The sequence below is a fragment of the Eptatretus burgeri genome, chromosome 5 (genome assembly GCF_056783735.1).
Source record: "Eptatretus burgeri isolate ZD-2024b chromosome 5, Ebu_testis_v1, whole genome shotgun sequence".
Lineage (NCBI taxonomy): Eukaryota > Metazoa > Chordata > Myxini > Myxiniformes > Myxinidae > Eptatretus > Eptatretus burgeri.
In genome coordinates, this window is record NC_140965.1 from 98,952,472 (window position 1) to 98,964,971 (window position 12,500).

At 46.8% G+C, this 12,500-nt stretch overlaps 1 protein-coding gene across 10 annotated transcripts in view; it reads left to right on the top strand.

Annotated features, from left to right (window-relative positions):
* The window catches only part of LOC147027036 (calcium-activated potassium channel subunit alpha-1-like), a 278,274-nt gene that overhangs the window by 190,608 nt on the left and 75,166 nt on the right, over window positions 1-12,500 (top strand). For all 10 annotated transcript variants that reach the window (XM_085883106.1, XM_085883110.1, XM_085883114.1 and 7 more), the window contains 2 exons: window positions 10,514-10,583; window positions 12,307-12,462. In XM_085883106.1, the coding sequence (XP_085739232.1) occupies window positions 10,514-10,583; window positions 12,307-12,462 (226 nt within the window). The remainder of the gene's footprint in view (window positions 1-10,513; window positions 10,584-12,306; window positions 12,463-12,500) is intronic.

Here is a 12,500-nt window from a genome sequence, read left to right on the forward strand (position 1 = left end):
TGGCCCAGGATCAATGAACTCTGCAAAAAGAAAGCAGTTAGCAGGGAGCCAGGCTGCCCGCATGCAGTCTCTGGCTCAAAACAATGCAGGTGACAGGGAACGTGGCTGGCTGCTCACACGCAGTCCAAGGCCTTCCCTTTTGAACTGAACTCAGTGAACCACAACGGTGCTTGGGCTGCACAACGCAGTCTCCGTGCCAGCTCAAGTGGCACACGCAATGAGCACAACGAATGGATGCATGAACGCAAACACGGTGCACGGGCCGCCACTGCAGGCCCGTGTTGTAGCTGCCAACAGGGCAGTTCTTGCAGCTTGCAAACTGTTGCCTTGCGGATCCTGGCGCACATGGAAATGAACTGGGGGGGCAAAGCAAAAATTGAACGGGGCTGGTGAACATGGGCAGTGGGCATGGCATGGCAAAGGTGAGCAGGCAAACTCAGCCCGCAGAATAAGGCTGCTGCAGGCAAACACAGCCCGCAGAAGAAGGCCGCTGCAGGCAAACACAGCCGGCAGATGAACTGGCCGGCACAGGCCTTGAAGTAAAACAGCCAGCAGATGAACTGGCCGGCACAGGCCTTGAAGAAAAACAGCCAGCAGATGAACTGGCCGGCACAGGCCTTGAAGCAAACACGGCCAGCCGATGGCACAGGCCTTGCAGCAAAACAACAGCTGCCGATGAAGTTGGCCGGCCTCCGCCTTGAAGACAAAACACGGCCAGCCGATGAAGTTGGCCAGCTTTTGCCGTTCAGTGGAGGTTGGTGGAGGGAGTGCGGTGGTGCTGGCCACTTGGAAGGCGGGCTCGGACCTACCTACCTGTCTCCCTCCCACCTATCGCCTTTGCCTGTCACTGTACATACCCACTCCCTTAATTTGTCAAACCCCAATTTAGCCCCAACTTATTTTTTTGTTGTTTTTATTTTTACTTCCCCACTATAAATCGTCCCCTAACCCCCTTTATCGTCCTTGTTCGGCTAACCTATCCTGTCACCTAGCCTACTCCCAACCCCTACGTTCCCTTCCCGGAGGGGAACAAGGGAGAGCTAACGTCCTGTGTCGAGGCCCAACGAAGCCTCAGAATGGCCTCCCCAGAGTTCGGCGATCTTAACACCAAGTGGGTCCAGCGGCCCACAACGACAGCGAGGGGATGGATGGTGCGGAGGGGTACATCTCCTAATCTATCCTAACCATTTAACTGTTAAACTACCCCGGGGCTTTCAACAAGCGCCTCTCGCTTAAACTATTGGTTCTAACAACCCAGATTCCCGTCGCCTGTGTTGGTGTCCTTACAATTTCGGGCCTCGCCCCCCAATTTTCTCTCCGTGCCCTCACACGGTCTCCTGGCTGGGACACGTGGCTCACTTTGGCAGGCACGACCCTCTGCCGATTCTCCCGCTATGGCACCCCCGGGCACTACACTGCCTCCGAGCCTACCAGCTCCCTAACACCGGGGAGTGCCCCCCATGGCACCTCCCCTGAAACGCACACGTGGCAGGCCGGCCTCCCGGGCCCCTTTCCGAGGGTCACCCGTGCCCACAACACTGCCCACGCGGCTAATGGCGCCCCGGGCCCCCGCACCAAGCAGGCGCACCCGTGCCCACTACTCTATCCCGGCCCCCCATGGGCCCTTGGCCTACCACGGCCGACTAGCCTGGTGCCCGGGGTACCCACTCAGCGATACTCACCTTTCGCAGCCACGCTCCCAAGCCCGTCAACAGGGCTCCTGCACCCCTCCAAATGGGTCTCGAGCCTACATTCCCACCAACAACAAAACGACCTCCATTTTTCAATTTGACTAACCCAGCTAACTCACTCTACACTGACCCCGGGGTCCCTTGGGCGGGAGTCACTCCTCCCCCCAATCACTCATCGCACCATGCATTCCCCATTCGCTCCACTCACACAGACCCGCTGGCCTCACTCATTCACCAAGCACATGTACTCACCTCACAACCCACAACTCTTCAACACACACACCGCTGAACTCTGCCATCCTCCTAACTACATCCCCTAACTAACTCGTGCTCCCACGTCGTCCCTTAAACTACAGCACGCTCCTTTTAACACTACGTAGCTAAACTACGTCCCCTCTACACATTCACAGTCTGTCTCTGTCTCAAATAAATCATTTTATTTCCCAACCTAAAGCTCACTAAATCCCTCTAACTAATCCATTCCACGGACTCCATGAGGACTTACCCCTGCCCCATGAAGTCGGTCTAACTAAGCTAACCCTTCCCCCTAACTAGTTTCCATCCTGTGCCCAGGTAAGGGGGTCTTTCACCCCTTGCCCAGGAATCCTGTACACCCGAAAGTGAGGCTTGCCTTTTTTTTTTTTCCATGCGCAGCACCTGCGCGGCAACTCAGAGCTCGCGCACTTTGCACCTGCCCGTGACGTCATGCAGCTGCACGTGTTCCTCGTCCCTCCTTGGACGGGACCATCCGGCAGAGATACCCCTCCTGCCGGATTCCAACCCCACGTGCAGCCATGACGTCACCGTGCGCATAAAAAAAACACAAGCCACACGTCTCGAGGGGTTCCCCACGCGAACACATGTGCTTTGCCCGTTGGAGCTTAACACACACGATCGCGTGGAGAACCCGTCCGGTCCAAATCCATTTACCTGCCTAAACTTTGTCCGTCCGCGGGATCGGCAAATCCACCGCGTGCGTTTCCGGACCGGGACTTCACTCTCGCAAGCGAGCACGTGGTGGTCTCGTGCGTTGCACAGCACGAACCGCGTGCTCACTGCTGGGTGAACCCGGCACGGTCCTCGAAACAACTACAGCCGCTACCCGGCTTTCTCTCCTCTGTCGCCGTCGTCGTCTCCATTCAACCCACGCACACCTGCGTGTCACGACGCACACAGTCCACACCATTAAACTCACACCGGGAGACGCGGCTGCGTGCTCCCGCATGCCAACCGACATCTCCCTCTCATACCGCTCTCTCACACACACGGTCTCCCTGGCACACAGCGACCTTGCACACGGCCGTTCACTCACGCGTGCCTCACTACTCACACAAACCATACTACTCACACGTGGTGCTCCATTCACTCGCGCGGGGGCACTCACCCGCGGTGCCTCACCCACACACGCGAGGGCACTCAACCGCTGTGCCTCATCCACACACCGTGCCTCATCCACACACGGTTCCTCACCCACACACGCGGGGGCACTAACCCGCGGTGCCTCATCCACACTGGCCGTTTCACTCACACACACGGCCTCTTCCACACACGGTGCCTCATCCACACACGGCGTGCTGGGAAGCACGTACTCCGGCACCATCGCCACCACACCACTCACACACGGGGTCGCTTCCACACACGGGGACGCACTCACACCTTGCACCACACACACAGGGACAACCACACTGGGGATTCGTGTCCCCACAAGGGTCTCCGGGGCCTCTATACCCCCAAGCTCTCCGTGCACCCGTCCACAGCACTCCTCCTCTCAACCTCGCAAAGCACGACCGAACTCACCTGGTCGTGACTCACCTCAAGGGGGCATACTCCCTCCCCTCGTTCCTGGAGGAGGCCATCCAGGTGCTCGCACCGGGTCCCTGCACGCTCCGCGAGCTCACCCCCATTATCCTCCACTACCTCCGTGTGTGTGTGCGCGTCACTTACCCCGTCTTCCTCGTGTAGTCTTTCCTCTATTTTTTCTATCTCCCGTGTCTCTGCCAACTCTTCACCCTTTACCTCCCTTGTCTCAACTATTATTTCCTTTGTCACGGCCTTCATGCCCGCCTGCAGGCATCGGCCCATGTTCTGCGTTTCACCCCGCAGCTTTTTCGTTTCTTCCTTCATTTGCTTGTTCATGCCTTTCATTTCGTTTATAAATTCAGTTGTGTTTGCATCCATCTTCGTTTTTACTTCGTCCATTTGCTTGTTCATGTTCGCAATCATCTTCGCTGTCGTTTCCGCATACATTTTTGCCAGCATGGTGTATAGCTGGGTCATGTCGGGTGCGCTTGGGTGAGCCGTTTCGGCAGGGGTCGGGGAAGGGTTTTGGTGGAGAGGGGGGGGAGGTGTCATACACCGCGGCCGCTGCCGCACCCACCTCAGGTTCTGGGTTCAGTTGGGCGAGTCCGTGTTCCTGCACAATCAACATTTCCTGCTCGGGGATTCCATCCTGGACCATGGATCCTACACATTCTACATCCATTTCTAATACCCCCGGCTCCCGCTCGCCTTGAGACGCCATCTTGCTTCTCGTGAAGGGTTAATTTCGCTCGCTCGTAATTTGGAGGGAATCGGGGGTCGCTTCTCTCACCCCTGGACCGATTCCCGTGAATTTAGCCGGAGACAGGAGAGCCCGTTTTCCTGTTCTCCGGTACCAGTGCCGCGAGGAGGGCGATGAGTTTATATCGCACGACCTGACACCAGTGTTGCGGATTTCGCGCCCGCCGGCGTGCGACCGCCACGTAACTCGAATCGCGGCGCGTCGCCCACCGGACGGACAATCCAGTCGTGACCCTCTCGGACTAACGCCGGGAACCAGTCACGGGTGGACCTTTCGGTCTCACCGCGATCGAGCCAATCAGCCCCCGCGTGGGATAGGGTTGCTCGCCAAATTCGAACTACCTAAGTACCCACGCGGAGGGTAGACCGGGCGATCGCACCTCGCCGCAGGTCGACTTCGGACACGGGCCACTTAAGCGACCCGTTCCGTACTATCAGAATAACCGAGCGGTGTTATCGTCGACCTCGACGGTTCGATTAATTATCGGGCGTATTCAGCCCACTACCAACCCTTTACGTGAAGCAAGATGGGGATTCAATGGAGGAAAAGACGAAGCGAAGCGGGAGAACAGTTCAACAATAAAGCACATTTATTCGCGACGAACGGAAAGCACACAAATACAATTCCACCAAATGCACACAAAAAAAGAAAACACAATTCCATTTACACAAAAAGCAAACATAAAAGTGAAAACACAGTGCAGAGCTAATACCGACTACCGAGCACACGGCAACACTTATACAATTCTACTTCGCAGACGGCGCCGACAACACATACCCAAAACCAAGGAAAAGAAATACCCTCAAGAATGAGGTAGGCCTGAGGCCGAGACCGGGTCGGGCCTACCCGTCTGGTGATGAGACGCGGAGCGGCGATGGCCCCGCAACCCGCGGGCCTCGTGGACAGTGCCTGGTAGGGGGTGGGAACGGGGCCCCCTTGGTCGCACTATCTCAGCGCGGGGGGAAACAGGAGGGGGTTGCTGATGCTCGGGGTATAGAGGATCTTTATTATGTGCGACGAGCGTCTCCACCTCGGCCAGGTCGCGCTGTCGGCCTCCCTCGGGTGCAGCTTCCTGCACGACGCGAGCACCCCCTCGTCTGGTGTCGCCGCCTTTCCACAGCTCCGTCCCCTCCGTTCCGACTCCAACGCACACGACGAGCAGCTCCACCGCCCGCGAAGTCTTGACCCTCTGCTTCCGACTCTCCTCTGCTTGACTCTCCGACCCACTCTTCGTTCTCGTTCCCGACTCTCTCGTTCCGACTCCTCGTTCTCGTTCTGCTGACTCTCTTCTGACTGACGAACACCGTCCTTTTATCCCCCCGTAACTTCGCCTTTGACCCCCTCCCTTTGACCTTTCACCTCGCTCCCCATTGGCCCGAGAAAAAGTGGGCGTGAAGGCTTTTTGATCCACAAATTTGCATATATCGATCGTTCTGGAGGCGGGGCCAAATGGCCCCTCGCTCACCGATTGGACGGCAAAAAGTGGGCGTGTGTCGTTTTTGATCCGTTTTTGAAGCAGAAAATCCGTGGTTTTGTACACGCTGTTCGACGCGCGTTCTGCATGAGTCCAACACCGGTACCCACAGCGGGGCAAGAACGGTGGCGATGCTACGGTTGCGAGGTGTGACGGGAAGGTCGTGGCGGTTGTGGTGAAGCGGTGGTTGTGGTTGTTGGTTGATGTTGTGGTTGTGATCATGGCGGTTGGTCCAAAATAAAGATAGTGAAAGAAAAACGGCTATCCTGAAGAGTCGCAGCTCGCATAAATGACATGTATTCCCACTAGACAACGGGTTTGGGCCTAACTACACATGCACTTACCGAGATACCTCACCTAAGGGACCTGAATGGTGGTTTGCGAATTTGGTAACCACAACAATATATATATATACATAAATATATATATATACATAAATATATATATATATATATATATATATATATATACATATATATATATATACATATATATATATATATATATATATATATATATATATATATATATATATATATATACATACATACATACATACATACATACATACATACATACACACACACTATATTTGTGTTGCATATAACGGTTGTTAGCATTTTGCTGTTCACTTGAATACACTTGCAACATTTTTGAGGTGAATTTGTTGTCAAACAATTACATTCAGCTCTTCCCAATGCATTTTCAACGGAGGGCTCTTCTAGTTCTCCCCTTTGTCAGTGAAAACAGAGCACTTGCTTCCCCTAGGGGTTAACAGAGTGGATAAGCCATGCAGATGTCCATCCTCCGTTAAAGAAAGGATCACTTGACTGGCGTTTGCAGAAATTATTACTTCTCAATCTTGAGATCAGTGTTGCTTGGAGGAATGGCGTCTTTCGGTGGATTGTTTTGTGCTTCGGTGTAGCTTGTATTGCTCATGTTGCATGTTCGTGGATCGTTTTAGTTAAAGGCGCTGTCACACCTTGATGACTTAGCCAGCAATGGCAACGTATAAAAATGTATGTAAAACGTTGGCGTACACTGAAATTTTGATTTTTTTTTTTAAGTTTTGGTCGTATTCATAACGAGTTGGTCGTATGCATAACATATTAGTAACGGGCACAGAACGTTTCGTTGTCTTATAGATAACTTATACCAACGAATGCTTAGCCTCTTGTCGGTGTTCACAACCTATGCCCAACGATAGTTTAACTTAGGCATAGCGCGCTGCACGTATCGCCGACGATCACGCGACGTAGCCAGTTAAAAAGCTGCCGCACGCCGATTTAAATCATAACCGCCTGAGAATTGGAAGTGTCAACATCGCAGTCACACCTTGACGATTTAGCCAGCGTATGCCGACCTATGAAAAATGTGTCTAAAACGCTGGTACACGTCGAATACGGTATGAGTAAGTTGTGTATACGTTAAGAGCACGCTGAAAAACGATGAAGTACGCTGTCATATTTCGTGGTACGTTTGGTACGTCGTGAAGTTTCAAGCATGCTGAAAATTTTATGACACACTCGCCGTATGGCTCACACGTTCCGCTACGCTGGGAATAAGTTGTAGTCACGATATGCGATCATTGACACACGTCGACACAAGTTCCTTGTAAGTTACTCATAAGTCGAAACACGTCGAGGTAATGTTTAGCATACCTGAAACTTATTTTCTCCGTCAAGGCACATTTTTTTTTCTCCTTGGCTCCGTGAAGGCACGTGACGAAATATCTGAAGTTGTTGTTGTTGTTGTTTTTTATTGTTATTATTTTTTTTAGTCTATCACTAATTTTAAAATATATTCGGACATTTGCTTTTAAGTTTCGACGTCGACGTGACAATATCCTCAAACAGAAAATATTCACAGAGGAGGAACTAAGAATAAGACATGAGCAAACTGAAGAGGCAATCGGACGTGACGTAACGGCACGTGATGAAATATCGGAAGTTATTGTTGTTTTCCTATTTTTTAAACGCTGCCAATACGCCATTATACGGTAGCTGTAAATTAGAAACACGTTCAGTAAGTTCTGTGGTCGTCTGGAAGACATCAATCAAATACTTCTACATATGTCAATATGCGTTGGAGGTACGTTACACATAGGTTCAAACACATTGCTCATAGGTTAGAAATAAGTTTTGGGTACGCTAAGCATTACCTCGATGTGTTTCAACTTATGAGTAACTTCCAAGTAACGTGCCTCGACGTGTGTCAACGATCGCATAACGTGCCTCGACGTGTGTGCAACGATCGTGTAACGTGCCTACAACACGTTACTCATCAGTTAGAAATACGTTTCGGGTACGCTAATCATTACCTTGACGTGTTTCGACTTATGATTAACTTACAAGTAACGTTTGTCGACGTGTGTCAACGATCACATAACATGCTTACAACTTATGGCCAGCGTAGTGGAACGTGTGAGTCATACACTGGCATACGTCGTAAAATTTCAAAGATGCTAAAATTTGAGGACAACCGCAAAGTACAATGATGAAAGCCAGCATACTACGACAGTGTTTTTCAGTGTGCTCTTAACGTATACAAAACTTACTCATAACGTATTCGACGTGTGCCAGCGTTTTAGACACATTTTGCATACGTCAGGCATACCTTGGCTAACTCGTCAAGGTGTGTCAGGGCCTTAAGGAATGAATAGGGAACCATTTGAACAATTCCAGAACTAATTAAAAGCAGTCAATGTGGATTTACAACAGTGAGGTCATGTTGAAGAAATTTATTGTTGTTCTTTGTGTCAATTTCTGATTGGGTGAATGAAGGATGTGCAGTGGGTAGTTTATCTCGACTTTCAGAAGGCATTCGATAAGGCACCACATTGAAAGCTGTTGGCTAAGATGAGGGCTTCTGGGGTTGCTGGTCAGGATTGGAAACTGGCTTCGTGATAGGAAGCAAAGAGTGGCTGTGAACAGGAGGATGTCTTGCTGGGAGGATGTAAGCAGTGGGTTACCTCAGGGATCAGTACTGGGACCATTATTGTTATTAATTTACATGAATGATTTGGATTGTGGGGTTAAGAGCAGGCTTTCCAAATTTACAGATGACAGACACTAATCTTGGGTGTAAAGTAGGTAACAGAGAAGGGGGTGATCAGATTCAAGAAAGTCTCGATAATTTAATGGACTGAGCAAAATATTGGTAGATGCAGTTTAACACAAGGAAATGTTAGGTGCTGCCGTTAGGTAAGAATAATGAAAATTGGGATTACCTGATGTAAGGGACAGTCACGGAGTTATTTGTAAACACATGCTCAACAGCTCAAAGGTATGTATGCTACCTCTTCACCATCCTGTTGAACAAGCACCAAAACAAATACCTTCTACCAGATTTGGTGGCATAATGGTTAGAGCATCTTCCCTGAGTCTGAGAGGTTGGTGGTTGAAACCCATCCTGATGAAGTCATACCAAGGACTTTAAAAAAGGTAGATGTTGCTTCCTTGCTTGCTTAAAAGGATAGAGCATTTAAAAAGGATAGAGTACAGCACAAACAACTGTCGGTTGGCAACCATTGTGCAAGGTTGATGGGCTGAATGACATCCACCTGCGGTGAAGTTGCTTCTAAAGGAACTTGTGTGTATATATATATATATATATATATATATATATATATATATATATATATATATATATATATATATATGTATATATATATATATACATATATATATATGTATATATATATATATATATATGTATATATATATATATGTATATATATGTATATATATATATATATATATATATATATATATGTATATATATATGTATATATATATATATGTATATATATATGTATATATATATATATATATATATATATGTATATATATGTATATATATATATTTGTATATGTATATATATATATATATATATATATATATATATATATATATATATATATATATATATATATATATACATATATATATATATATATACATATATATAAGCCTGGTGTTGGCGCAGTGGTAAGGGCAGTGGCTTGGGACCCAAGAGGTCCTGAGTTCAAGCCCCGTTGGGACACTGAATTAATATATGTATGTATATGTATATATATATATATATACGTATATATATATATATATATATATATATATATATATATATATATATATATATAAATAAATATATATATATATATAAATATATAAATATATATAAACCAAGTCGAAAACACCAGGGGGTTGACTCAGCCTGCCATCCTTCCGAGGTCGGCGAAATGAGCACCAGTTGTACTGGGCCCGGTGTATGCCCCGGTTAGAATAGGTGTACCATATCCCTGTGTGTCGTAAGAGGCGACCAGGGTTGCGTCAGGAAGGGCATCCGGCATAAAAACCTATGCCAAATCATTATGCGGACAACAAAACGAGAGCGAAATGGAGACAGTTGGTCCGCTGTGGCGACCCCTAACGGGAGCAAGCCGAAAGAGGAAGAAGAAGATTATATATATATATATATATATATATATATATATATATATATATATATACATATATATATATATATATATATATATATATATATATATATATAAATCTTTTGTTTTATGCACTTGCACATCTTGGGATACGACACCCCACACATTTATGTAAGACATGCCATACTTCCCCTAATTACCACAATTCTACTTTCAACATTTTGCCTCCAAATTGTTTCGGTACCACTGCTAGCGATTTGACTGCTCGGCCCAATTATGTTCCTCTTGTGTCTGTCTCTGTCTCTCTCTTTCTCTGTTTCATCACTTTGAAATGTAATTCTACTTTCAGGGTGATTTCGATCAAAAACTACCATCCGAAAATCAGAATCATCACCCAAATGTTGCAGTATCATAACAAGGTAAGCAAAAGGCTTCTTCTATTCTAACAAAGCAAAACATGATGTGAAAAGATGAAAAATGCAAGTTTAATGAAAATATTTTCCAGTGCATAATAATTAAAGATGCACACATGATAGATTATTGAATATCTATCAACTAATTAAACATTTTGAAATTATCGGCAATGTTTTTTTTGTTTTTTTGTTTTTTTGGGTATACAAAATCGTGACTCCTGGAAAAGCAAGGAGACAGAGGGTTAAAATGGCAGTGTATGGACAGCGGGGCCACAGTTAGGCACAATAAGCAAGGGAAAGAACAAAAAGGAAAAGAGGACGAACAGGAGGGGGGGGTACATCCCTCCAAACTCCCACCCATTCCTCTTGTTGCTAACTCCATGGTAATAAAAGTTGAGTTTTTATGCTTCCGCTGACGAAGTCGCCAGAGGCATTATGTTTTCGGGTTGTCCGTCCATTTGTACATACGTCTCTCCATCCATCTATGCTAATTACCCTCGCCGAAGGAGAGGGCATTGCATTTGGGTCCGTTTGTTTGTTTGTCCACACAGAACTTTCGTGTTTTTCTCCACAACCGCTTGTCGGATTGAGACAAAACTTTCACCATCGGTGCGACTGCTCATGCAGAATGTTTTAAGGATAATTATGACGTCATAGGTCACGTGTTGTGGCCGCCATGTTGGAAAAAACGGAAAAACTTTGGACCTCTGTATCTCTGAAACCGCACCAAAGGAAGAAATTGAAACTTGGCACATAACAAGTACTCCACATGGGAAGCAAGTTTGATTTTTCTTGATGATATCATAGTTATGATGTCATAATTGCATACATCGAACACTTTATCCGATCAGTATGAAAATTTTTGAGGGTTATCAAGGGCTACATTTTATGTGGGGGGGGGGGGGGAATGATGATATCCTTGGTCACGTGGTCCAGCAGCCATATTGTTTTAGCTTAAAAACCTTCAAAAATCTTCTCCGAAACGGCTGAACAGATCGATGTGAAACTTTACAGGTATGATCACCTATCCACGAGGAACAAAAATATTCTCCACCTGTGATTCTCCATCAGAGAACACATGGTTTAGCAGCCATATTGGATTTACCCTACCTTTAAAAATCATATCTCCAGAACAGCTTGACACATCAAGGGGAAACTTCACCCACATGGTCCCCAAGCTTTTGGGATACCAGGGTACTGATGAATAGATCACATGGTCTAGCAGCCATATTGGATTCAACGAAAATCTTTAGAAAATTCTTTCTCTCAAACCGCTTCATCAATCAACTTGAAATGTAACAATTATGATCTAGTAATCATGGGAATATTTGTTTTAAATATCAGCCTGATTGGACATGTGGTTTGGCAGCCAAAATTATTAAATCTTCTGACTCTGGGTTCAGAAATTTAAATCAAACTTGGTACAAGTATGTATAATGATGTAATAATATGGGCGGAGACATATCTGGTGATGTTGCAACGTCAAAGAGTGCCCTTCTAGTTTTATTAGTGATTTAATATGAATTATCAATTCAAAACTCAATATTTTTCACAACTGGATAAAACATTTTTCCTTGTTTATAATTGTTTCATTATTTAATGCTTTTAAAAAAATCCCACTGGCCTGTGTGAGATATCTGATGTCTGATTAGGCAAGTGCCATTATATTTATGTCTTTTTCCCAACCCTCTCATTCGTTAACCACAAACTTACCTTGGTCCCGACAAAGGCACATTTACTGAATATCCCGAGCTGGACGAGTCGTGTGGGTGATGCAGCCATTTGTCTCGCTGAGCTAAAGCTGGGCTTCATTGCACAAAGTTGTCTTGCACCTGGACTCAGTACTATGCTGGCAAATCTTTTCAGCATGCGCTCCTTTGTCAAGGTGAAAACCCATCCACAGGCATAACCATCCCTTTCACT